Source organism: Hippichthys cyanospilos, chromosome 10 (genome assembly GCF_059441005.1).
Source record: "Hippichthys cyanospilos isolate Australia breed blue-spotted pipefish chromosome 10, RoL_Hcya_1.0, whole genome shotgun sequence".
In the NCBI taxonomy this organism is placed as follows: domain Eukaryota; kingdom Metazoa; phylum Chordata; class Actinopteri; order Syngnathiformes; family Syngnathidae; genus Hippichthys; species Hippichthys cyanospilos.
The window spans coordinates 15198589-15224894 of NC_142378.1; the positions used below are offsets into that span (position 1 = coordinate 15198589).

The 26306-nt window shown below is 37.3% G+C and overlaps 1 protein-coding gene across 1 annotated transcript in view; it reads right to left on the reverse strand.

The window, feature by feature from the left end:
- col24a1 (collagen type XXIV alpha 1) overlaps positions 1-26306 on the reverse strand; it is an 85617-nt gene that overhangs the window by 15883 nt on the left and 43428 nt on the right. The window contains exons 22-45 of the mRNA XM_088426162.1: positions 25817-25861; positions 25347-25400; positions 24519-24563; positions 20727-20780; positions 19730-19783; positions 16742-16795; positions 15648-15701; positions 12308-12361; positions 12197-12241; positions 10698-10742; positions 9314-9367; positions 8730-8783; positions 8594-8647; positions 8325-8378; positions 6884-6937; positions 6438-6545; positions 5418-5471; positions 5220-5327; positions 3966-4019; positions 3284-3337; positions 3076-3132; positions 2321-2374; positions 418-471; positions 72-125 (exon numbers count right to left, since the gene is read on the reverse strand). Of these exons, the coding sequence (XP_088282288.1) occupies positions 72-125; positions 418-471; positions 2321-2374; positions 3076-3132; positions 3284-3337; positions 3966-4019; positions 5220-5327; positions 5418-5471; positions 6438-6545; positions 6884-6937; positions 8325-8378; positions 8594-8647; positions 8730-8783; positions 9314-9367; positions 10698-10742; positions 12197-12241; positions 12308-12361; positions 15648-15701; positions 16742-16795; positions 19730-19783; positions 20727-20780; positions 24519-24563; positions 25347-25400; positions 25817-25861 (1371 nt within the window). The remainder of the gene's footprint in view (positions 1-71; positions 126-417; positions 472-2320; positions 2375-3075; positions 3133-3283; positions 3338-3965; positions 4020-5219; positions 5328-5417; positions 5472-6437; positions 6546-6883; positions 6938-8324; positions 8379-8593; positions 8648-8729; positions 8784-9313; positions 9368-10697; positions 10743-12196; positions 12242-12307; positions 12362-15647; positions 15702-16741; positions 16796-19729; positions 19784-20726; positions 20781-24518; positions 24564-25346; positions 25401-25816; positions 25862-26306) is intronic.

A 26306-nucleotide genomic window follows, 5' to 3' on the forward strand; every position in this document is an offset into this window, starting at 1 on the left:
TGCTTATTTCTGCAACACATTTCTGTTTTCCTCCATTCTGTTCTACATCCAAGGAATCTCAACAAACTCACCGCAGCACCCATCTCTCCTTTGTGACCTGGTTTCCCTGGCATACCTGGCGATCCCTGAGTCAAGGGATACAAATAATTGGATGCTTTATTTTCATACAGAAGCATATTTACATTCATATAAAATAAATAGTGATACATATACACTCTATAAGTGAGTCTAGAATAGTTACCAGTACCCCTTACAGACATAATTCATAATAATATGGAAAACTGCTTTGAATAAAATTAAAAAGTAAATTGTTAAAGTGAATTTAAAGAGACATTTATTTAAATTGCAATTACATACATCAGTTCAATTATTTTGTACTTTCCTCTACATAGTGTTGCAAGAGGTTTACTGACTTACCGGTTGGCCCGGTGGCCCTACAGCCCCACGAGGTCCAGTGGTACCAATGTGTCCCTGAAACATAAAATAACACATTTTCCTTGATTATCTAAGGCTGCTGTGCTACTTTGTGCCAGTGATAAAATTGTCTTATGATTTATCGTATTGAGTCATGCACCATTGCCGTCCATTGCAGAATTCATTTTCAAAATGTCATTAAGCATTTTCCCTATATGTGCAATGACAATGTCCGTTGCCATTAAATACACAAAGTACATCTTTTTAAGGAATTACAGTACTGTTTTTTTTTTTCAAACCATTAAAACACTCTTTTACATTTCTCTAGTATTGACATCTTTTTAAGGAATTACAGTACTGTTTTTTTTTCAAACCATTAAAACACTCTTTTACATTTCTCTAATATTGACATCTTTTTAAGGAATTACAGTACTGATTTTTGTTCAAACCATTAAAACACTCTTTTACATTTCTCTAATATTGACATCTTTTTAAGGAATTACAGTACTGATTTTTGTTCAAACCATTAAAACACTCTTTTACATTTCTCTAATATTGACAGTGTGCCTTGAAATATATGTAGGTATGAACAGATGTCAGCTTTTCAGTTTGTTTCATTTCTCCCTATCTTAGCTTTCGCTTCCATGTCTAATTGCTAACATGTTGCGTTATTGTCTTACCGGAAGACGAGAGCTACTTCCTCCTTCTCTGTTTAAAAATCATGGAAAATGTAGTCCTACTAGATTAGTACTTCTGGCAGACCGAATGGAGGCTGAGCTTTTCTAATGGCTCATTTCCAAAGTTACACTGTGGGACCGGCACAGGGAAAACAACACAGCCATCTTCCAATAGCAGTCGGGATAGAGTAAAAAAAAAGTTTGGATAATGATGTTTGCACTGATTTGTTGACAGTTACTGGAATATAGGAGGAAACTAAGACTAAGACAGCATTTTATCATAACCACCGGACAACTGGTTACCAGTGGAATGAGGCATGATGCGCTACACAATATTTTGTGTCCGAGCTGAACCTGGCATAGTAGCACCATAATTATCAAATAAATATACGATATAAGCAGAATAAGTTATTTAACATACAAAGTCTTCACAAGAACAATGCATCTATTGGTACAGTGCACTTAAAGGGTCTATCATAGAAATTCAACTGTTTGGAACTATCTACACTTTAAACACATCCTTCATGGTTGCATTTCTAAGAATTTCATTCTTATTTTGTAGATCTGTAGAAGATGTTGAAGTGGTGAAAATGAGCGTCTATGAGCACACGGCCGGACAACCAGCAGGTGCTAATGATCGTCATTTCACAGAGGACTGCGCCATGCAACTTTCCAATACAAGAGTGGATTTGCCCAAAAATTAGGAACAATTTCACCGGTGGAGAGGCCACAGCTGTAAGTACGTTAGCTTCCTTCTAAAGAAATTAACCATGTGCATTGGATGAATTTATGCTACCCAATGGGGCATTTTTCTTCTGCTACTAACTTCTTACATTTCTTGATATGAATTACTGTTTATGTCGAATTTAGAACGACATCATGAAGGTGGCCAGGCAGCCACATGGTGAGAGCCGTGGTTTCAGTCAACGAGACAATTAACATCCCTGGTTAAAAGTGTCGGTACCAAAAAACTCCATCCATCCATTTTCTTATACTCATCAGGGTCGCATGCCCAGCTGACGTCGGGCAGTAGGCGGTGGACACCCTGAACAGGTGTGAACAATAACGTTGAATTTACTATGATAAAGGTCTTTGAATGGCCGGAAAAACGAGGTACAGTGTACATGGTTTTGCCACTCTTCATCTCTGGGAAATTGTTAATTCAATATGGGGCTATCCCTTTTGTCAAGCATTCATGTCAATGCTGTTTTTTTTTTTTTTCTTCTTACCTGATATCCTTCATCTCCTGGTTCACCACGATCTCCCCTCTCACCTGGTGCCCCCTATTCAAAAACAAATGTACTCAAAATAAGTCTTAAATGTTTATTGAACTAATTAAGCTTAAAATATTCTAAGGACCATATTACCACTTAAATAATTAGATCCATGACTAATGGATGTCCAACCGATGGACCCTTTGCAACCCACTTCAAGGTTCGATTTGTAAATGATCACAATAATGACACTGATTAAATAAATTGATTGTTATGTTACGATATAGATTGCTCTTTTTTGGTAGTGAATGTAGAGATGTGAAAACTATACGCCTCATCATTTTAACCATAAAGCTCTGATGTGGCAGTTGTTTTAAAGGTGACGAGCTAATTACATATTCAGTCCATTTACTAGCTTTGCCAGATAAATTAGGTTCGAAATGCCACGGGCGGTGTTGTGCAATTTTTGAATCGGTCTTAAAACACTGGCATTTCGGCATGGTGGGCATTTGGGCTTTTACTGTCATTGTGAAGCAGAATTTACAATGCATTCACAATACAATTATTGTACATTTAGTGAAGGTCGCATAAAAAATGCAAGTTACTTATCATACCAAAAAGCCTTGTTTTGATTACCATGACACTTTTTTTAATTGAAGGGTTGCAAGGGTTTTTTTGTATCTGTGATGTAAACTTATACTGTAAATGTTTTAAAGGAATGCAATATGTTAACAGATCAGAAATTATTTTGAAAGCAAAGCAAGACCTACTGGTTCACCTAAGGGCCCTGATGGTCCTGGGGTCTTATTGTCCTCGCCTGGATAACCCTAAAATATAATACACACACACACACACACACACACACACATGCACACACACTTAAACTTTTACTTCTGGATTCATGAGTTTGGAAGAGCACTGACCTGGTCTATCCAAAGCTTAAAATTAGAAAAATGGAAGGTGTTCATTCCAAGTTACCTTTTCACCTTTAGGCCCTGGGGGTCCAATGGGCCCCTGCTTACCAGGATGACCCTAGACATGCACATACAATTAATCAGAATTTGAATAATAAGTGTTTAGTAAAAATCAATTGTCTAACATTCAGGTCTAGTACCATCTAGTACCTTACAACATAAAAATCATTTATGCTACATATAACGCTTGACTTTTTTTAACGGTTTGCAATTTTACTCACAGACGTCATCAAAGCACTAGAGGTGAAATTTAAGTAAAATGAGTCCTAAATTTAACACAAACATATATAGGGGATTATTAAAAAAAATAAAATAAACAAGAGTTAAAGATTCATAATGTAGATCTAAAACCTGTCATTTGGATTCATGTTAGCTTAAGTTAATCAGCATAATAACTATGAACTAGGGAAGCCACCAAACGTCTGGATATAGGGAGACAAACCAGGACAACCCCCACCATACTGATGAAAACCAGGGTCGATCAGGTTATTTGGAAAATAAATTCTGCTCATGAAACAAGAAGGTATGCATAATATGTTGTGACCACAATACAGACTACATTTTCCTCAAGTCACATCATCAATATCCACAATTTTGCGGAGACGTGAGATTTATGCAAGGTTATGTGTGTGATTTTGCACATTGTGCAAATATGTTCTTATAAAACCACAGGGAAAGCAACTCACCGTGTATCCTGCCAATCCCGGTTCCCCTTCCATACCCATGATGCCAGGCCGACCCTTAAAAAATTTTGAAAGAAACACACAAAAATAAACTGTGGCTTAGAGCTAATGGTCTTTTTGTACTGCGGTTTAGCTAAATATAACCCTGGCTTCAATCACGCGCACATGCTGCGGTTTTACGATGGGCAGATAAATCTTTTCTCCGCACCTATCACAACATGTTCAAAATGGGTTTGGACAAAAAAACTGTTTATGTCAAGAAATTGATTCTCAAGAATGGATTCCTTCCACCTGGAATTTCCTCTTATTTTCTTCTTCTCTCAAGCCTTAAACAAATGTTGAGCATTTGTACCTCTCAAGACTTGCGAGAGATACTTTAATGAGAAAGCTTTGCTTGTTGGAATGAGGTAAAATTGAAGTAAAATTGGTAAATATTAGTAAAATTGAATAATTATGTTCCTTGTGAGCGTTTTTGTTATACAATGTGCAATAAAACATGATTTTAATTCTAGTTCCTATAGTGTTTTATCAAGATACAGCATGTCCAGTATATGGTTAATTTTAGCCAAAATGGGTGTACGGTAATAATAATGTACTATGAGAGGGGTGTCAAACGTCTGACCCGAAAGGAAGTTTAATGTGAGAGGATTTCATGAAGCATTAATAATAATGATGAGCCATTAGTCCGCTGTATATAATACGTACTGCAATGCCTTTGAGTTTGTTAAAGAATTCACTCAGTCGTGGTTCTGTCTTATCACTTCTTTGCTTGATAGAAAAAAGAAATAAACAATTAATAAGCATTAACATTAGCATTAGCATCTAGCTTTGTCGTGCTAATGATCATCAGGCAAAAAAATCCTTTGATAGCCCCGAAGAGATTCACAATGGGCATGGGTCGCCATCTGAGCCATTACCAGACATTTACCTTTGGTCACTGCTGTATTATAAACAATTAGTCTTGTTTTTCTTTTAAATTTTACTATATTTACAACTCAACAGTTAGCACATAACACCAATGTATTTGACATGATGTCATGACTCTCTTTTCAAGCTACAGTATATAGCATGTTTTTACCTGCCTAGCCCACTTGAGGATACATTTTCCTCCATGCAGCCCCTGAACTAAAATGAGTTTAACATCACTGTTTTATGATGTGTACATCAAAAACAATATACCTAAGGAGTCCTTCACTCAGTTATTCACATATCCAAACAACTGAAAACCATGTGAGATGGAGAAAAGTAGGAACTAACTGGAGGCCCACGAGTTCCTCTGGCACCTTTTGGCGCCGTCTCGCCTGGTGGGCCAATGTCTCCCCGGTCTCCAGGTTCACCAACAAGACCCGAGGGACCTCTCTCACCCTGGAGAAAGGCATTTTGTTAGTTTCGTTAGAATCATATTTGATCAGCACAGAAAATGGTGCTTGTTAGTAATGCTTTCTAATTTTTTACCTTCTTTCCGCTCCGTCCTCTGTGTCCTGGGGATCCTGGTTTTCCTTCAGGCCCCTGTAATACAACATAAATACCAGAATACAAAGTTGAGTTATTGATCAAACATAATTAATGAGTGGACATATGTGAATTCCCCAGTACAAAGAAGAAAGGGGGGGGGGGGGGGGGGGTCCCACCTCTTGTTATTAGCTGAAAACCTTTATTTATTTGTTATTTTTTTTGCTTTTGTGCTAGGACCAAAGCATTAAAAAAACGTTTTTTGTCTCTGTCTTGTGGTATCTTGGTGCCAAGGAACTGCATTGAATAGAGTGGGAATACACTTGAACAAAACAAAATGACAGCAAGTTATGATGAAAGATCTGTTAGACTTTACCAAACTGAGGCAATCCAAACTACACAGAGAACTACACAGTTCTCATTACAATGCAATGCAGTTCGGCACGACTGCAAACTATACAATACTGGCAAAAATGAAAATATTTTAAAACCAATTACACTTTGATCATGTCAAACAAAACTATAAACATAATGACCTTTGCGAAGGAACATTTTAGGTACAATTCTTGTAATGTAACCTTGCAAATGGTCTTAATGTTATGGTCGGTTTGCGTATAAGTCCTGAAGCTATAATCTTTCCTTGACAACATTGACCTTCTTGATGGCATCTGGATCTAAAAAATTCCTGATATAAATTCCTGATACATTGAAAGCAATCATTTGCAGTGCTTCTGATGGACAGCAAGAACTGCGCATTCCAGTTGTATAAGCATAAACGTGGTGAAGGGCGACCTCTGCTGGGGCACAGTGGCATTATTTGGCTTGAACAGTTAAATGTTAATTTTTTTTTTTTTAGCTATAATATAACAAAATCTAATATGAATTTCTGAATGAAAACAAATGTGCACGCATTGAGTCATTAAATGAACACTATATTATATTATTTTGGTATTTATTTCATAGGGTATGCGGGTTTTGTTTTTAGCCATCTAGTATGGTTAGAGACTTTTAACTTTAACTTACCCGAAAGCCCTGTTTCCCTGGTTGTCCAGGTGGCCCTGCAGGTCCAGGGATTCCTTCTATTCCTTTGTCCCCTGGCTCACCTGCTGACCCACACTCACCAGGCTCACCCTGAAAAAGAGACCAGAATGAATCAAATGAATCCAGAGAGACAGTATTGTTTTAATTATTACTAATAGGCTTCTAATTAGATAAAAAGTCTGGCTATATGTTGTAATTGATCCAGTCAACATCTTTCCAAAATTCAAGTTCTGACATGGAGTGAGTATTTTACTTGTGCATTTTGTATATTTTAACATTTACCTTAACATTTACCTTCAATGATTAAAAACAAATTAAAAGGCAAATAAAAACACTTGGACAACATGTCTAGTAAAAATAGTTCTGAGCTGTAATATATAAAAAAGAGGACTAGAATGAGGGTGCATATGATTAGACTTTTTTTGTACCTTGGGTCCATCTTTCCCTTGAGGACCATCTTCGCCAGGTGGACCGGTTGGGCCCTACAAAGACATTATTCATAAAATGCTATTAAAATTGTACACGTTGGAAAGTCGACTCAAAGTAGAAATGCATGGTTTTAAAACAACCGCAATGTACCCACATTTTGTTTTTTGTAAAATAATCCACATTTATTAAGAGGTCTAAGCTATATGTAGTCGACAAATTACAAAAACGAGGTAATAATCAAGTGACTACCACTTTTAACAATGCCGAGTAACCGAATTGTTATTTGGCTGCAAATATTAAGGGAAGAAATAAAGAACAACCTGCTGGGTGTCGTCATTTTCTATATATGTAAAGATGCACAATATGTAGATGTTACCAAAGATCCATGTGATGTCAAAAATGCTAAAAGTCATGAATTGTTCTTTATTTATTGAGAGCAATAAATTAAGCATCAGCCAGCATTTAAGAATCAGCAATATAGAATGACTGGTGCATTATTACTTGTGTCAGCTCTACAGTGTTTCTCAAAAATTGCTAGAGGATTTCAAGGTTGCATAACTTGCAACATGTTGTAATTCAGTTACAGTTACTGTGAAAACAAGTGCATGGCAGACCTATGAAACCGTCGTGATTTCTTTGTGGTAGTGCCAACAATTTTATAACATGGATTGCCCCCACCTATTGTTTGATGCCATATATTGCTGACGTCAGGCGGAAACCTCTAACTCTAAATTTGGTCAATTAATTGCAACAACTTTTCAGCCCCCCTCCTTTTTATTTTTGACATGCAATGATAGTGGCGCAACATGCACTTTTTTGTTTTCTGAAAAGTGACTGTTTTGAAGTTTGAATATGCAGCAAAAAACTGTAGCAAATATATAAATCATGGGTGATATGTAATGTAAATATATTGTATATCTAATTGTATGCTATACGCTTTTTGTAAAGCTATTTGCAGAACAGGCCTGCGGGCTACCTGGTACCTGTGAGCACCAAATTCATGACCCCTGATCTACTCAATTTACTTTTTACTTATTTCATTGCAAATTTGTCCATATATTATGACTAAACAAACAAAATATAAATCTGATTTTATGGCAAATTATACAAAAAGAACTGATGTAATTTTAGGTGACTATGACTGCATTTGTCCATATGTTATAAATAAACAAACCGCAGGTATGATTTTGGAGCAAATTATAAGAATGCCTAATTATTTGGAAAGTACTACCAGCAAAAAAAGAATCATACTGACAGTCCATTAAGATTATTAAGCAAGGCATGGTTAAAATAACTAAATGTACATCATTTAAACAAAGAACAAAAAAAATTAAGTGAAGACATGCGAAAGCAAAGTAGCAAAGTACTCGATAGCAACTTGACTAGAAAGGGAAGGTTATTTATACACCAAACACATTCGATAGTTGAAAATGTACTCACCCTAGTTCCCTCTTGACCCTGCTCTCCCTCATCTCCTGGAGGGCCAACATCACCCTAAGGAGGCACAACACAAACTTTAATTACATGCATGTAGTCCTGCAATGAGCAGTGTGTTATACTCAATAAGGCTACAACTAATTCCCTGCAGGTACAAATCATAAGAGCAGGTTCGAGGTTGTTCTCCATTGCTGGAGGGTGCAACAGAATGAATCTGCAAATATTTTTTAGGCTTGCAGAGGTGCCTGCAATAACAGTGAGTTTATACAGACCTTTAACCCTGGCTCTCCGACAACACCTGGTTCCCCCTCTACGCCAGGCCCACCCTGAGGGAACCGAGAAACAGAGGCATTAAAAATGAATGTCAACAAATCATGAATCAATTGAAAAATAGTCTAAGACAACTACATCAGGCCCTTGCTCTCCATCAGGTCCTGCCTCTCCAAGAGGTCCTCTGGGTCCCTACAAGAAAATAAACATTGTAAAATACCTATTGCTCGACTTCCTAGCTAAACCTGGGATACATCAGTGGAACAGACATAATACACAAGTCTAACAGGGAACGGCCAAACAAACACAAACAGTCACGAATACATCTGTGGAAGAGGAACACGATAACATCGACAGAAGCAAGATGAGACCCATAACTAATACCTCCCCTTGCGCTATGGAAACCTCACACCCTAACAAATATTTGATTGTTTGACATTCTTGATTTCCCCGAGGGCTCGGCTGACTTCCAGGAATATTAAAAAACTTGAGCAGCGCTTCAAGACGGGAGGCCTGAGGTATGAGGTCCGTATGTGTCAGCAATGCAGAGTATAAAAGAAAGACAAATGTAAAACGATGCTTTTTGTTTCCCCGCAGCTCATAAGTGGCATGAAACAAACATGCGTAAGCTTTGACTATTTGCTGCACATCAACACAACGTGTTATTATGCTTTCCAGATGCCTTTCTCAATTAGTGCCAGTGGGAAAGAAGGCATACTTACTGCCTCACCGTGGGGTCCCCTTTCCCCTGTACTTCCTGGAATACCTGCTTTACCCTGGAGACACGCACAGCATCAATCATTAACTTGTGCATTCAGACAGAAGAAAGCAGACTCTTCTTCTCCACGTGCTCATCAAAATTATAGATACAAAATACAAACACGAAGAATGTACTCGTTATTTCAGTTCTGCCTGATACGCACACAGGATGTTAATGCCATATGGGCCTTCTTGCAATGTAAGGGGCTCTTTGTTGAAGTCTAGACATTGTGTTGCCAAGCTGAGACAGGGTACTAATTTGAAACAGTTTTGATTCTAATATTGACTGAGTAGACTCATAAACTCACTGCATTAGTCATAGCCCTATCTATTGAAAAACATTAACAGTAGTTTCCATTCATTGAGTTGAGTGAGAGGATAAAGACGCTGTGGTTAGCTGGCTTGAGTAAATGGTGATAATGGAAGAGACTGAGGTAGTGGGAACCACAACATTCATCATAACGTCTATGTAAAACCAGTTAAAGGTTCTGTAGCTCCATTTGAAAACTATATTATTGTATTATTTAGTAGAATAGGAGGAATTCCAGACATCCAGAAAACGGGATGTTTTTTTTCAATCACTAGATGGCGCTATCTAACCAGGGACAGTAGAACTGTTGGGCGTTCTTTTTTTTTTTCATCAAAAAAATGTGTTTTTCATTTACATATTTGTAGATATGAGGTCTGAAACATTTTGTAGTAAAAAAACAAAAAACAATACACGATTACTTGTTTTGTTTTGTGTTTTGATTCATTTTCTTTTTAAATGTTCAAAATTAAAACAAGAACAACTGCATATTGTCAGGGGTGCCAAATCCAATTCAAGAGCCACAATCCACCCTGTTTTTGAAACCTGTTCAATCCTGATCATTTGAATCAGTTGTGTCTGAACCTGAGTGGATACAGGTAAAAACATACTTTGAAAATGTATTTCTAAATGAAATAGTCCCACAATGTCCCACAACTTTAGTTATATTATTTTTAATGGAACTGGTTTCAGGTGTTTTTTATCTTCATTAGTAGTAAAGACACCCCGAAAAAGCAATTATACAGCAACTCAAATCACACTTAGATCATTTCTATATGTTAACGTATGTATTCTGGACAATTATGGTTCAAAGGGGATCGGTGATCGGGTGAGCCCTTAAAAATAAACAACCATCTTGCCCACTGATCTCTTTACCCTCCGCAGAAGTCTGAAAAAGGATGGATGGATTGATGGATGTTTGGCCAATAAATTGTGAACCCCAAGTTTAAATGTATATTGATTTAGCGATTCCTAATGAGTTGCAGTACACATACAGTAATTAAGTTCACTGCGAGTAAATATAAGTAAATGTTTCTCACAGGCTTCCCAGGCAGGCCTCTCTCTCCTGGAACACCAATTTTGCCCTACAGAGAGGAAAAACATGTGCTTAAAGAGATGTGACATATTGTAAGTAAATGCTGAAAGCGTAGTTACAAGTTACACCAATACATAAAACGAAGCACATCGTGATCCTTAAATCATTCATTTACCTGAAGTGTTCCAAAGTATAAGCCATGTTATGAGTGAGTAATAATTGTGTGTAGGCTATATATTAGCAACTTTGATGATAACGTTTTCACCGTTTAGTGTAGGTTGCAGCCAGTCATAAAAGAGGCTAAACCCTTAGGTGACAACAGGCAATTACTAGTAGCTAAAGTTTTTAGTTGCAGTTGGATATACTGTGCTGCAACCTGCTGAGTTAAAGCTAACAGCAGTGGAAACACAAACAATTAAGTCTCACTTGGCTTTTACAGAGGCCTGTTATACTGAGCTGGGAAGATGGTTTCCAACAGTATTAAAACATGTCCTGGATGTAAATATGCATCTTCAAAGGAAACATACTTGTTAATCATGATGCTGCAGGATCATGCCTTTTTAAAATGACTATTATTATTCTTGGCTTCAGTTCACAGGTGTCAAAATAAAGGCCTGCAGGACAGATTCGTCCCTACTCTCTATTTTATGTGACCCATTCAAGCTTTTTACAATGTTTTCTGAACAAAACAAGTTCCAATAATAAAAATTGCATGCAGGCTCAATCATATTACATATACATTGTAATGTAACTGTCTCAAGCTCCAAAAATCACAACGGTGGTCAGTTTCTGACTTTAAGACATCATCATGGCTAATTAAAAAAAAAAAAAAAAAACTGAGAAAAATGCAACTTCTAGCAGGATTTAACACATCCTTGTGTATTTCTAGGCTTGCTGGTACAGACAGGCCGCTACTCCAAACATCTTATATTTTGGTAATACGAGTGGACTGCGTGGAACGCGTCAAAAGCAGCGCATCCCCAATTTCGTGAGGGCGCCGATCCAACCTGTCGTGTCCTGTTGAGATTTTGGCAGATCTTGCTTTGCCTTGACAGGTGTTTTGGCGCAAATATACTCCACGTTCATGGCACATCTTGCAATTTTGGGTCATAATTAGAAAACATTTTATATTACTGCATTTCATTCTTAAATATTATCAATAGGCATGTGCAATTACATCTGGATCATTATAATAATCAATTCTTTGAATAAATTATAATTATTGTCATCTGAAAAATATTTTCAACTCCATTATTTTGGCTTGAAAAAGAACAATGGCCAATCACAACCCCAGGCAACACTGAGCAACATGTTGTGTTAATTGTATGACATGTATTTCAAGTCTTTCATCATGAACTATTATTGGTATTTTGCAGAAGTCACTTCTATTTTTCATCATTACGTTAGGAGCGTCAACATTTAAAAGAATAATTAAGATGTTTGAAATCTTAACTAATATTAGTAAATTTACTAAACTGTCGCAACAAAATCACGATTACTTACCATAAATCCTGGTTCCCCTTTGACCCCAATATCACCAATTTCTCCCTGAAATGAAAATGTTTTTATCATTTGTATAAGGATAGCCAACATATTTTGCTGGTGTGTATTTACCTTGGTGCCCTCAGGACCCGGTTCTCCGGGTGGGCCATCAGGACCTCGGGGCCCCTGAGGATGACACAGTGACACAGAGAATGAACATTTTGCATCAAGCTGCGACGTTCAAGTCCATAAACACATTCCCAAAATAAAATACTAGAACTAGAACTCCCAACTGGAAATATAATCCCCCAAAACATTCAAATTGTTTGATCGCCTCTCAGTAAAAGCAACAGATAAAAAAAAATCACAATATTTTGTCAAGTTTAGGAATCTCCTCAGTATGATTTTTTTAAAAAATGTTTTCTGTCATTTACAGTACATTAAATCTCTTTCTTCAGAAGACCTGCTTCCATTCAGTTTTTGTGTATATTACAGATGGAATATTTAGTTTGAAATTTGAACGCCGATAAAAGTGGCTGGACGTCTGACCCCACAGAAACATGCCCAAATTGCTTGAGTATCAGCCACTGATCCTGTGGCGATGAACTTTGCATGACAATTTTTGATTGTCTTGGTATCAGCTTGAGTGTGTCGTCCTTCAATGGTGCCCTACCATGTTTGCATGATTACAAATCTCCAAACATCGCGATGTGCTGTTAGCTCGGCATGTTCCTGAAGGCTCAGACATCCAGTCAATTTTGTAGGCTTTCAAATTTCCAAGAAAATTATCTAAAAAGAAATTATTACAACATATGAATAAATTCTCTTTTACAACTGGAAATTTATATATATATATATATATATATATATATATATATATATATATATATATATATATATATATATATATATATATGTGTATGTATGTATACACACACACACACACACACACACACACACACACACACACACACACACACACACTGATAGTCTGAGCTCCTGTAGAGCAGCTCAGTAACAATATACAACAACAACAAACAACAAAAGCCCCAGCATGATAAGTACTGCCATATGTTTTGTTTGGCAAAATGTTAACCGAAAGGTAACAAAGTAAACAGCTTATAAAGGTCACTCACAGCAAAATAAAGAGTATAAAAGGCCAATGAAAGTGTACTCTGAGGAGGTACTACTATTAAGTAGTCACACCACTTTGAACCTACTGACTTTTGGAGAAGATGATACTGGAGTTATTCAATTTTTAGCAAGCTTGCAGTAAGCATTCACACTGGAAATACATTATCGATGTGTTTCTTCATGGCCATTGAGAGGTAATGGTTCTCAATGAAGGCAAAAAAAATATTGTGTCTTTAATGTTTAATATTGTTTTTATACATGTTAAACACTGAGAATTTTTGTTTTAAACATTTCTGTGTCTAATATGATTATTCAGACAAACACTGCACAAAACCCTTGATAGTAACTTTAGCACAGAATTCAGTGCAGTTTGGAATAGAGTTAGAACAAAATTTACAATTTGTAAAATAACTATAACATATGTAAATAGATGTGTTAGAATGTACAGTTTAGCCATCCACCCATTTTTCCATACTGCTTGCCTCATCAGTTGGCTGTGAGCAAGACGTAGATTACAGCCTGGACTGGTCTCCAGCCATTTGCAAGGGAATTCGGAAGAGATGTTAACAAATATCAAGTTATAGAATCAGAAGAGACTATGACTACTAAAAAGTACATTTAATTATTTCATTCAATATTGTATATATATATATATATATATATATATATTTTTTTTTTGGTGGTATTTTTTTAAAGTCCCAATCGCGAGAATGCTTTGTTTCTAGAGTGTGCAATTTTCGACCTAAATTCAATACAGTGTGTTTTCTCAGTTAAAACTGAGTTTAATAGCACCGTTTTGATTGTTTCTTTCTCTATTTTATTATCTTTTGGTGTGAAGAGGCCAAGAAAGACGTTTGCTGGGTTTGAGGAATGTTCAGACTACACAAACTCAAGCCAGCTGAACAGCAAATGATAAGAGCAAATGCAATTGATCTTTTCTGGCATAACCAGTTCTCATTTGAAGCTGACCATTTGTTTTTTGGCTGTGATCTCATTTCACACGTAAAACGTAAAAAGTGTGTGGCATCACAGTTGTAAGACCCAATGTTACAGGACAGATGTTAATAGCCAAGAAAAATATAGGGCATTAACATGATCTTTTAAATGGCATAAAGAACATATGAGAGGACTAGTTGATTCATTGTCATAATTTGTTTGCAATTGTAGAGTGCCATTTAATTAACGTATGCGGTTTGGTATGTGGCCCGCATAAGATAACGTCGGACACACAGTGTTCACCCACTTTTCACAAGAAATAGGGACTGAGCCCTACTTTGAATTGCAGAAATAAACTTTGTATTTGCCAAGAAGTGCCACAAGATGGTGGCAAAATACTTTTTTCATTTAGATAAAGTACAGTGGACCCTGTGTTACAACTTCCCTGATTTACGACATTTTCATGTTACAACGTATAATACTGAGTTTTTTCATCCCCTTTTTATGACATTTTCCCAGTTATGAGACCAAAACAACTGTCATAACCCTAGGGGCTTGGCTGTATTTGTGTTGTTTTGCCTCCATCTGCTGGCGTTTTTTTTAGGTAATTGCACTTATTTACTATTGCCGTCTAACTGCTCCCATGCAACGCATGACCACAGTGCTGGTCTGCTATTTGTCGACGTCTCCTCACAGAGATGGTGGTCTGCTATTGGTTGGCCTCACTTGTTTCATAATGGTAAAGCTTTGTTCAATTGTGAGTGGTCACAAAACTGTATTTATAGTGCCTTTTACTGCTTAATTCAAAGTTGAAAGTGTTAGTCATGGGTCCCAAGATTGCTAGTGATGTTAAAGAGAGAAGTAAGAAGATGATTTATATGCAAACGATGCTGAAGATAACCCGTATCAGGGAATATGGGCATAACAAGCAGCAAAGGTAAATAAATCCTTTCTATATTTTTTATTTATGATGTTTTCTGATTGTATACATGTGTATTATATATACGAAGCACTTAGTATACTATTTTGGTACCAATTTTTAATATGTACGTACAAGTTTGATGTTTTTACCTGGGGTTCTAAACGCATTACCTATTTAACATAGTTTGGATTGCCCGTCATACGACGAATTCGCCTTACAACCCCAACCGAGGAACAGATTAATGTCGTTACATGGGGGCCCACTGTAATGGCCCCATTAAATGAAGCTCTGAGCCTCAACTCAACGTCACTCATTCTTTTTCTTCTCAAAATGGTTAATGACCGCATCACAACAATATTTAGTAGACCTGACGTTGACCTGATCTCAAAATCATCAAAGAAGTGAAAATTTCCACAAATAACTAAAGTTCCCCCCCCTAAAATAATCAAACTGGCAAGTTCCAGAGACTTCAGTTCTTACCCTACGGCCCTTAGCACCGGCACTGCCGGGACTCCCTGGCTGCCCCTGTAGACCCTGTGAGGCAAAAAACAAACAAACAAACAAAAAGACCCACATAAAATTGCAAGAATGGTGAAAAGGTTTTAACGAGAAACATAAATTACTGTACATAATATTTCAGTTCAGCGATTTTACATACCACATTAAAATTAGGTAAACAAGATGAATAATACATAAGCACCTAGCATGATATATAATTAATACAGTAATTTAATGATAGCCAGCTTTAGAAGCAACATTAACATTTAACAGCAGTCGGAAGTCAGAACTTTGGCTCATCGTACTCGACAATGTTGTTTCAGTTAGCTGAGGTCTGCAACCATTTGTTTCCGCTCAGAATTTCATTCATGGCTCTGGGCTTCGACAGGGCCATTGCAACGGCCTGTTGCAAGACCCAATTACGTACCACTTTTGGCTATTCAAAGGACACTGTTCACTATTGTGAATTGTTAAACGAGTGTTTTGACTCCTTGACATTGTGTTAAGACAGAGAGCTTATAACTGCAACATTTGAGAGTTACCTGACCCTATTAATTTGGCTTCTTCCTAGGCTGTAAACGATAAATTATATATTGTGTTCATTTGAAATAAGCAATGGAAAGATTAACATATTTGATCATCTTCTAAATCATCTATACATATCCACCTGGACTAAAAAGTAGGTTACATCAAAATGTATACATAATGTAAAATTACCCTTTTTAGTTCAATGATTTGTAAACAAACCTTCAACAAGTTAAGTTTTCCAATTTGTGGTTAAGTTATTGTTTTTGTAAACAATATCTCCAGCCACCATGCATCCATTTTCTATAGCCACTTATCCTCACTAGGTCACAGGCTTGCTGGTGCCTACCAAAGCTGATTGGGGCAGTAGGCTGGGGACACCCTGAACTGGTTGTCAGCCAATCACAATATAAACAATACTGTTATTGTTAGTATAAGCCACTCCAAATGGTTTATAAAAGGAATGAAACAGGGGAACACATGCATTTGTTTCACACACACTTGTGTGAATGGTAAAAATAAATTAGTAGAAATGAAGATATGGCACTTACAGGTGTACCTTGCATGCCGATGTCGCCAGGACTCCCAGGCAACCCTGGATATCCCTACATTAAGGAAACATGAAAATTATATGTCACATTCCATACATATTCCATAATACTGTACATTTCAACTTGGGTGACCATGTGTGATTTTAGTCCCGGCCTGCAAGAAGGTTTTCTTTGGCACTGATGATATTGATTTATTAGTAGAACCTCCCCACAGGCCTACCGTGGTTTGCGGGCCGCAGGTTTTTTTTTACATACACCAATATTACATTTACCACAATGCACTGGTGGCTAGCAGTAGGTGGCTTCATTTCTTTACCCATCAGAAATCATTAGCTAACACAACAAAAAAGTCAACTTTCAGATACCCATCAAAAATGGCAAAATGGAAGGGGGACACTGACAATCAAGGGTTTCAAACAGTGGGAGTCAGATTACATATTACATGTTCACAGAGGTTGCTGTAATACCCGTGTGTCTTCTGTGTTGACAAAGCGTGTCGGTGATGAAAGTATAATCTTAGATGGCATCATGAAATGAAACACGCGGATAAGACAAGCTACAAAAGGTGGAAGAATCAAAATCTCGGCAGGCTTTGCTCAGAAAAAAAGCAAGGCTGCTATCAGGGCCAGTTTTATTGTGGCGTACAATATCACTAAATCAACCCGGCCATTTACACAAGAGAATTTTACAAAAAACGTATGGTGGGCGAAAAGTGATTCTGTCAGGTAGGTTATATGGACAGTGTTTGAGTACCCCGGTGAAAAATGAATCCCTGAAGTTATTCTTGATTCACCTAGATATCAATAAATTAAAGCAATTAAAAAAAGGGTTTAAAAAATATTTCACTTAAGAAAATTGCTGAGTTTATTCATTTCTTTGAAAAATTAAGCCTATTTTTTGCAGTTTCCCTGAGAAAATATATTTATGGGTCCCTGACTAATATTCATTTAATGTGCATGTTATGGGGATTCTTACATAAAGTAAGTTGACAGAGGCATACGAAAACATTGCTTGATTTATCCAATGCAATCATAAAGTAAAATATTTGTCGTGTTTTCAGCAGATTCAATAAGGTTCACGAGACTGTGCGGTCCTTTTAATTTTTCTTACTGAACAGTCAATCAGTCCGGCCCTCAGCAGTTAATTTTTTCATTTGGCCCCATGTCCATTTGACTTCAACACCCCTGCCATAATGTCATAAAAATACACATTTTGGATTGACCCTGTCCTTCATAGTGATTTTAATTAGCACTCTATCTGTTTTGGCCATGTACGGGTGCATCTATTTTGATGATGAACACATAAATCAAATTCTGCAAGCCATGTGGTTTATTTCTGCATGGAGGTGAGAGAGACCCAATATTTCTCAAATGAGCAAAGTCTAATGGACATGCGAGCGCATAGGCTACACCGCTATTGTGATGGTCAGAACTATCTTCAATCTTGGGCTAATCAGAGAGGCTTTTTCTATTCCCTTTGAATCCAGCAAGCTAGTGATGCACTAGTCTAGTTGGCGGAAGAACATATGGACCATAAAACGGGTACGTGGAGACCAGACATTACCCTCAATCATTCATGTGCCTCCCATTGAGTTGCGCCGTCCAGGGATGATTTAAACAACTTAAGAGCATTTGATGACCACTGAAAATAGTGTGAAGGAAGTACATCTGACATCCACCACACATGTCCACAGAGCTCATATTCTGCCTGCCTGTGCCCCGAACAAATTCACCTAAATAGTGAACAAACAGCTGCACTTGTATTTATATGTTGTCTAAATAGAAGTTTAGACTGTCTTTTTGTTGAAACTTATCACTTGTCCCAATATTTGTCCAAGGACAAGCCCTCATTCTACCAGAGTCCATAGCTTGGTGGAGACTGGCCTGCCCAAAGATACCCATTTTTAATAAGTTGGATATGCTAACATTTGTGGCATAACTTTTGTAAGCTGTCCCCAAAATCGGAGCTCATAATGTGAATTGCAACAAAAAAAATTGCATGATATAAGTATTCCAAATATTATGTGTGAGTAAACTACATCAGGACATGAAATTATTACTGAGCAGAAAACATTGAAATTGTATAGTAAGCACTGAAATTCAATAATACACAATCTTAGAGGCAACATAGCAAAAGACAACATTGGCCAACAAATACAGAAGCATGCAAAAATGCTTATGTATTGTCATGGCTAATGTTTTTCACGGAATTTAGGGGATAATGGTGGTGGTACTGTTCAAAGCATTCACATTAACCTACCCTTTCACATTTTACCTTAAAAAAAACATTACTACTTATCCTTACATAAGACGCAAAGCTCACACTCAGAGTAAAACACATACGCAAGTAATGTTTCTATCATTTGGCAAGTCGTTCAGCCAACAGATTAGTCATTCCCACTAGCAGTCAGCGATCATTCAGCCAGTCTTTCATCCAAGTAGGTCAGGACTGGTGCCCAGAGCCTCTATGATGAAGTCAGTTCAAGGTCCTGGATCGTGAACAATGCAAGAAACCTACTCCCCACAGAATTATGCATGAGGTTCACTGAAGTAAATTGGGATGATCTGTCAATGACTTCGCTACAAAGTGACTATTTTGGCTCGTGGACAATCTTTGGTTGAAAAAAAAAAAACGGTTGGCGTTAGAAGTAACAAAGCGTCATCACAAAGCATTGCACTCAAAAACAAATTGTATTTTATTACAATATGCAGCTGAGAAAAAGTTATTCACAAATTACTGATCACATGCAATGGAGGTCATTTTAGGCAGGACTCATAATAAGGTTGCATTTAGATGTTGGAGCAAATATGGTGGTTAAAAAAAAAAAAAAAACCAGCAAATAACATGTTTTTGCCTTACATGATCTGGTAGCCACAGACACATGCACAAAATGGTGTCACTTTCAGATAAGATCTTAATAATTCCATTACCAGTATTTGGTCATATACTCAGAAAAATAGAAGTTCAGACAAATGTAAAGATACTCACTCGAGGCCCTTTCTCTCCGGCTGGACCTGTTGCACCAGTGGGGCCACGGTCACCCTGGAAAAAGAAACAAATACTCCTAAAGAACTCTGGGGATGATCAAACGATGACCGGACTGATAAAGAAAACTGATTTACATCCTTTCCCAGAAACGAGTTCAGAGGGTCACAGACACAGCTGGTTGGCTTAGCGTAAGCATGTACTTTTAAAGGCATGGTGACACCATGGTCAGTGAGGTCAATACCATCCACACTTGGCATCAAGAAGCAGTACAAATGCGCAGAGCTCAAACCCGTTTGCTCCTTGAAAATGTAATGCCGTGCAACGTCGTAGCAACTTTGTGTCAAACAATGACTGGAATATTTGAAAATCTCCAGGAGGTCTTACTGAAATAAATGTATGCATATTGCATAACATGAAAGGAATTTTCACGCTGTCAAGGTGTGATTGGCGTTGACAGACCGAACGAGGGGGAGGTTTTATGTTTGAGAAGAATTGACTGACAGCCGAGCGGCTTCAGAACATGTTCTGACACACAGGGCGCTTCTGAATCGAAAGGAGGGGTGGATAAGATTTACAGGCAGAAAATACAGAGGAGTTAGAAAAAGAAAGTTTGAAGAAACCTCAGTCTGGGTAAAATGTCCTTGAGCCATTCTCTTTAAAGTCATTTTTGGGAGAAAAATATACATCTCTGCAAGTAACCCAGTCCCGCTTCCTCCTTACGAATTATCCTTAACTATCCTGTCACATTACCTCTAACATTACCTTAAAACCAAAGTGCGTGGGAGGGGGGCAATAATTGTGTCACACCCACAACAATATTGTTTTTTTTTATGTGGATGTGAGAGTGTTGACTGTTTATCTAAGACATGTCTTCATGTTCCTCTGGGGCCTCAATTTATGGTTTCTTAACACGGCCCTAATTACAAGGGCCTGCCACTGACAAGCAACCCACTGATGTTGATTGACAGCAAGAATGATTGTTAAAAACACTCCTTACCTTTTCACCAGGCCCTCCGATCACGCCAGCGATCCCTACGAGGCCTACGAGACCCTGGGGAGAGAGAGAGAAAACATTTTTCAAGACATTCAGAGAAAGTAGGCTATGCCAATGTGAGTTTGATCTTCCCTCATCTCAGAGTTATTTCCCAACCTGTTATGACACTTGGAATGCAAGAGGTCATAGATTGCAATGCAATGCTTTGCTAAGCAATATGGTAGGGCTGCTCGTTAAAGGATAAATCTGTGATTTGACCCATAAGGTGTGAAGTATTCAAGTCAAATTCATTTTTAAGATCGGAATAAGCTCATGATGATTTCATGAATGACGCAATTAATTAGAAATAAGAACACATTCAAGCAAAAATAAACTCATGAGATGCAAAATGACGACTGATTATACACATACTTTATTCTATTTATATACATAATAAGGACAATTTTCAGGGTTATATACAACACACCTCGAAGAAAAAGTCCTGGACGGAGAGCATAACTAGAACAATTCTTGTAGCTCTGTGGCTGCTTGTTGACCAGGTCACAGATTTATTTGCCACTTTCACAATGGCAACATTTAACTGTGACACTAGTACGTTCATACCAGGTTGCAACAGAAAAATTCATTCAAAGCAACATAAATGTTTGTTTCCAGTTACCAGTACTTTGCCACAAGCAGAAGAAAGAATAATTAGTTTTTTGAGAGAACTGATTCTGTTGCTCAATATTTACAACTGCATTTTCCTGGCATGCACCGTGTTGGGTTTTTGTCCCCCAAAGAAACATGAATCAAAACCAGACAGTGTTCCATCCTTTAATCAATTTTCCACAACTTATCTGGTACTGGAATATAGTGTCTACATAACCATTATATCCTGATGTACTCAAGCTTCTTCTTGAAGACCAAAGGCATTCACCAGGCCGAATGAACTTTATATGTCAAACCAAATAGTAGAAGTCCACGGAAGTGGTACAGGCTTCAAATTACCGTCCATAGAGAATAGAAAGCATAAAAGACTAAACATAATACTGTCAAACGGGTACGAGGATGTGTGGTGACAGCGTGGAAAATTAGCCAATACAATAGTCCTCATGGTTAGTGGCAAATAAGTACTACTGCAAAAGTAGTGTTAGAGAGGGGAAAAAATACTCTAACAGAAGTTATCAGAGGATCTTAATCACTACCAGATCACATCTGAGAGGTGGACTGTGGTTGCACCAGCGTAAGCATGTTCACCAGAGACTCTTGTGCTGAAAATGACACGGTGACTCCTGAGTGTTTTTACGTATTTCGCAGAATCTGAATTTACACTGAATACCTCAAAGATAAATTGAACTCCCAGACAAGGCTCAACATGCAACGATAGTCGGATAACAGAGCCAAGTACATAATACAAAACCATATGATTTCATAATAACTCATGTGACTGCCCTGCTGTAGCCCACAGGCTCAAAATTGGCCAACCAAAATAGTTGGAATATTGTCTTCTTTAATTCAGCCAAAATGAATCCAATTTACTGTATTTTCTCACTATGAATTGTTGTGAGTATAATCAGATGCACCTGTGAACAAATGTATCCTGAAAAACCAAAAACAAAAAAAAAAGAAACATGTATGTCACTATAGTGTACGAATCTATTTTCTCCGGGTAATTTTATTTAAAAAAAAAAGAGCCCAAAAACAATCAAAGTCAGACTCATACCTAATCGATTGGTGACCAATCAAGGATGCAGTCTACTTTTCGCAAGAAAGAAATTGCATTGCCAAATAAAATCGCAAAAGATTTGTATAAGAACTTTCTACTGTATGTTTTCATCAGTTTGATTTTAGTGTGCAAGAGTTTTGTCAACTTTTGTAGAAAATAAACTGTATTTAGGGGCAGAAGTTGATAAAACTCCAGGTTATTTTTAATTAAATCTCTGTACATAGCAATATACTGCACTTTTGGCCTATTATCATTTCCAGCAAATTTCAATGATAATAGTATGTACAATAGATGCAAGGGGTTTACTTCTATACATGCTAAAGTATTGAATTTGACACAGATCAGCAATGCATCTACAACTGTTACTACTGCTTAAAATAAAAATACAGATAGTGTAACATATCTACAGTATATGTGCCCTGGGGCTGACTGGCAACCAGTTCACGGTGTGGTCCAACTTTTACCAGACGTTAGCTCGGATAGGCTCCAGCACTCCAGAACCAGGTACAGTCCTTATCCTTAGAAGGATCACAGGCTTGCTAATACCTATCCCAGCTGTAAATGTACAGTAGGCAAGGGACACCCTGAACCAGCCAATCGCAGGACACAAAGGGACAAAAAAGTATTCATGCACCCAATCAAACCTAAGGACAAGTTACAATGTCTAATGCACCTGCCATGCAGGTTTTGGAGTGTGGAAGGAAGTCGCAGTGCCTGGAGAGAACCCGCACAGTCTCGGGAGAACATACAAACTCCACACAGAAAGGCCCGAGCCAGCTGGAATTGATCTCAGGTCCTTTTATTGTCCACTCATCCACCAAGCCCGCTTTTTCTTAACATTTTGTAAAATTTAAATTCATCTCCAGAGTTATCGCTTTATTTGGCAGCTCTAGTATACTGCAATTTTTTATTATACCCACTGTTGGGTTCAATAACTGCTTCACTTTTAGTGCTCAAATGAACACGAGCTAATGTGTCAACCAGACAGTGGCTTGAATGGTCGTTTAGCAAAACACACTAATTGAGTAAGAAGCAAAGAGACAAAACTGAAGATATGGACAAAAAGATTAATTTGCCTTCCCAAGCTCAGCAAAAACCACTGACAGCAACCAAATGTTATTTATGCAGCACGATTGCAAGGGGATTTTCTTGTTGAATGCAAGTAGGAAAAACAGTGATGGATTAAGAAGCAGAATGCTTTCTTAAAATTGACCACAAATCCCTTAATTAAGACAAGAAGTGGGACACAGTAGAATATACTGTAGAATACTATTTGGTGATGTTTTTAAAGCGTTCCTGGATGACAGAATCTCTAAGATCTGAGCTTGACTGAAAGCTAGTATTTTACTCTGCCAGAGTTTATAAGCATTAACGTTTTCACATACATTTACATAAGTGCAAAATGAGTTGCTGAACGGAAAATGAAAGTATAGTGCGACATTAACTAGATTTCAGTGCACTCCTGCTTTAAGACATTGACCTTTTTTGACCCATTGTCAGATGCTGCAGGAGGGACTAAAATTGTAATACAGCAGCTAACTCAATTTAAAAAAATAAAAAATCGTCTCGGTAAATTTCCCTTGAAACATTTTATGGTACACTTGGCCATGTGTACATGCCTCTTCCTAACCTACAACAGCCAGTTACAGTTGTTCTCAGGTCTTATGCACCCACTTTATTTGTAACGTGACGTAAACACATCATCTGGGCCTCCATGTGTTTCGAGCTCCAAAGTGTTCTCTCTTTTCCAGCCACTTAATACCTTTCATATGTGTACTCCAGTGACTATGGTTAAACTTGGTGGGCTTGGTTACCTACAATGTGCAGAACGCAAACGTTAACATTAAGGGGCCTCCTTGAAGGATTGAATGCTCTCTAAAAGTTAAGGAAAATCATCCATTGTGTATTCATCCCTCCTTTATTAGTTGACACATTTAGTAAAAGTAGCCTACTTACTGTAGCATTTTCAAGTTTAAACACACCACATATTTTACACATTATATCCACATGACAGTGTTAATAAAAATGTACAACAGGATAAGAGTTAATTACTGTCAGTCCTGTATATTCCAAGTGAGAAAGCAACTCACTTGTGGTCCAACTTTTCCAACATTTCCAATGTCCCCTTTTTCTCCCTGGAAGAAGAAAACATTCGACAGTATACTGATTAGCTTCCTGCAATTAGAACAGTTCTTTTTATTGCAACCATCCCGCCTGCTACGATAGCTCAAGGCAAAAGTGACAAACCAAGTCTGACAAAAGACGGAAATGTGTGTTGCTTGTATTTTTTAAAAGCATGTCAATAGAGGAAAACTAATGACATATAAAAACCTAGTCAAAAGAAGGTTTGGAATAGCAAAAAACAGCTCAAAATAAAACCTATATACATTACATTGAATGAAAGTATCCTCCTTTCTTTCCTATCACATGCTATCAACATAACTAACAGACATACTTTTATATCACATTTACCCTCAGATAATGCTATACGTAATGGATCATTTAGGAAAAATAGGATCATGCAGTGTTTACAGAGCATGCATAAATATTTGAGAATCACAGTAAATGTCAAGCGCATAGAGAACGCAGCCCTCGACAGTGAACATGCATCGTTTAGCACCACGGATTTGCCTATTTGCAGACTTTTTAACTAATATTGATTCGATTATTATTATTATTATTATTATTATTATTATTATTGTTGTTGTTATTATTATTATTTTTAATAATTAATAACAATTTGATGGCATTTCTAAGACAGCAATCAAAACAGATTTATAGCGGTTAGAAAATGACCTCCTCATTACGGTATTTCTATGACACAACCACCCATTAAAAAGAGGCTTTGATCTAGTTAGAAATAGCAAATTTTACTTGGAAAATATTGTGATAACAAGAGATTATTCAAACAGACTCACCGGCAGGCCATCTGGACCAGGTTCACCTATGTGGCCTTTCCTTCCCGGTCGCCCCTAAAATTACATAACATATCGTTTCAAGTCATGATTAAAAGATGCCTCAGCTCTTAAATGGTTTATCACAGTTTATTCTATTATTTTACCTGCCATGCACACTTGTTCAGCTCTTGATTGGTTTATCATAGTTTATTCTATTATTTTACCTGCCATGCACACTTGCGCATTATTGTAGGTATCTTGCACATTATTGTAGGTATCTGTGCACAACATACCCACTCACTGTTCATATTTGTGCTCTGTTACTTGTGCTCTGTGGTTTATATTTTGTTTTTTTGTCTTAATTTGGAACTTATTTTCGGCTTATAGGAATTTAATCGTGTGGAGAAAATTGTCTGATAATTGAATGCAATAATGTCACTGTAAGTGTAAAATGCATTCCTTGGATTTTGAAATCATCTGACAGTTCTTACATTTGGACCAGCATTGCCAGATGCGCCAAGGGGTCCTTCTTCACCCTGCAAACACACAGTAAAATGTAACTTAGATATGCAAAAACACAGACACATACACACACAAAAGTATTCACTGGAGCAAATTCGGCTGGTAGAATAAAGAGTTATGCTCTGTTCAATTAGTATAGAAAGAAAACACAACCCTGCTATCATATTTCTTGAAATAAAGGATGTTTGAAGTATCACTTCAACCAACTTTCTTTCTGCAGTACAAACGTTTGGTCTGAACTCACACAGTGAAATCTGGCTTGCATACTGCTTTCTGAGTGGGTGTCTTACAATAGTCTGATCATTTGATCAACCATCATAACAGAATAGTATTTCAGTGTGTCGACAGTTTAGGACACAACCAGAACAGATGTGTTTTCTTTTCTATGTTTTTCGCCGATGCTATTAGGTATTGACACTGAAAGTGTTTAGTCTGTTCTGGAAGCTGGAATATTCACCA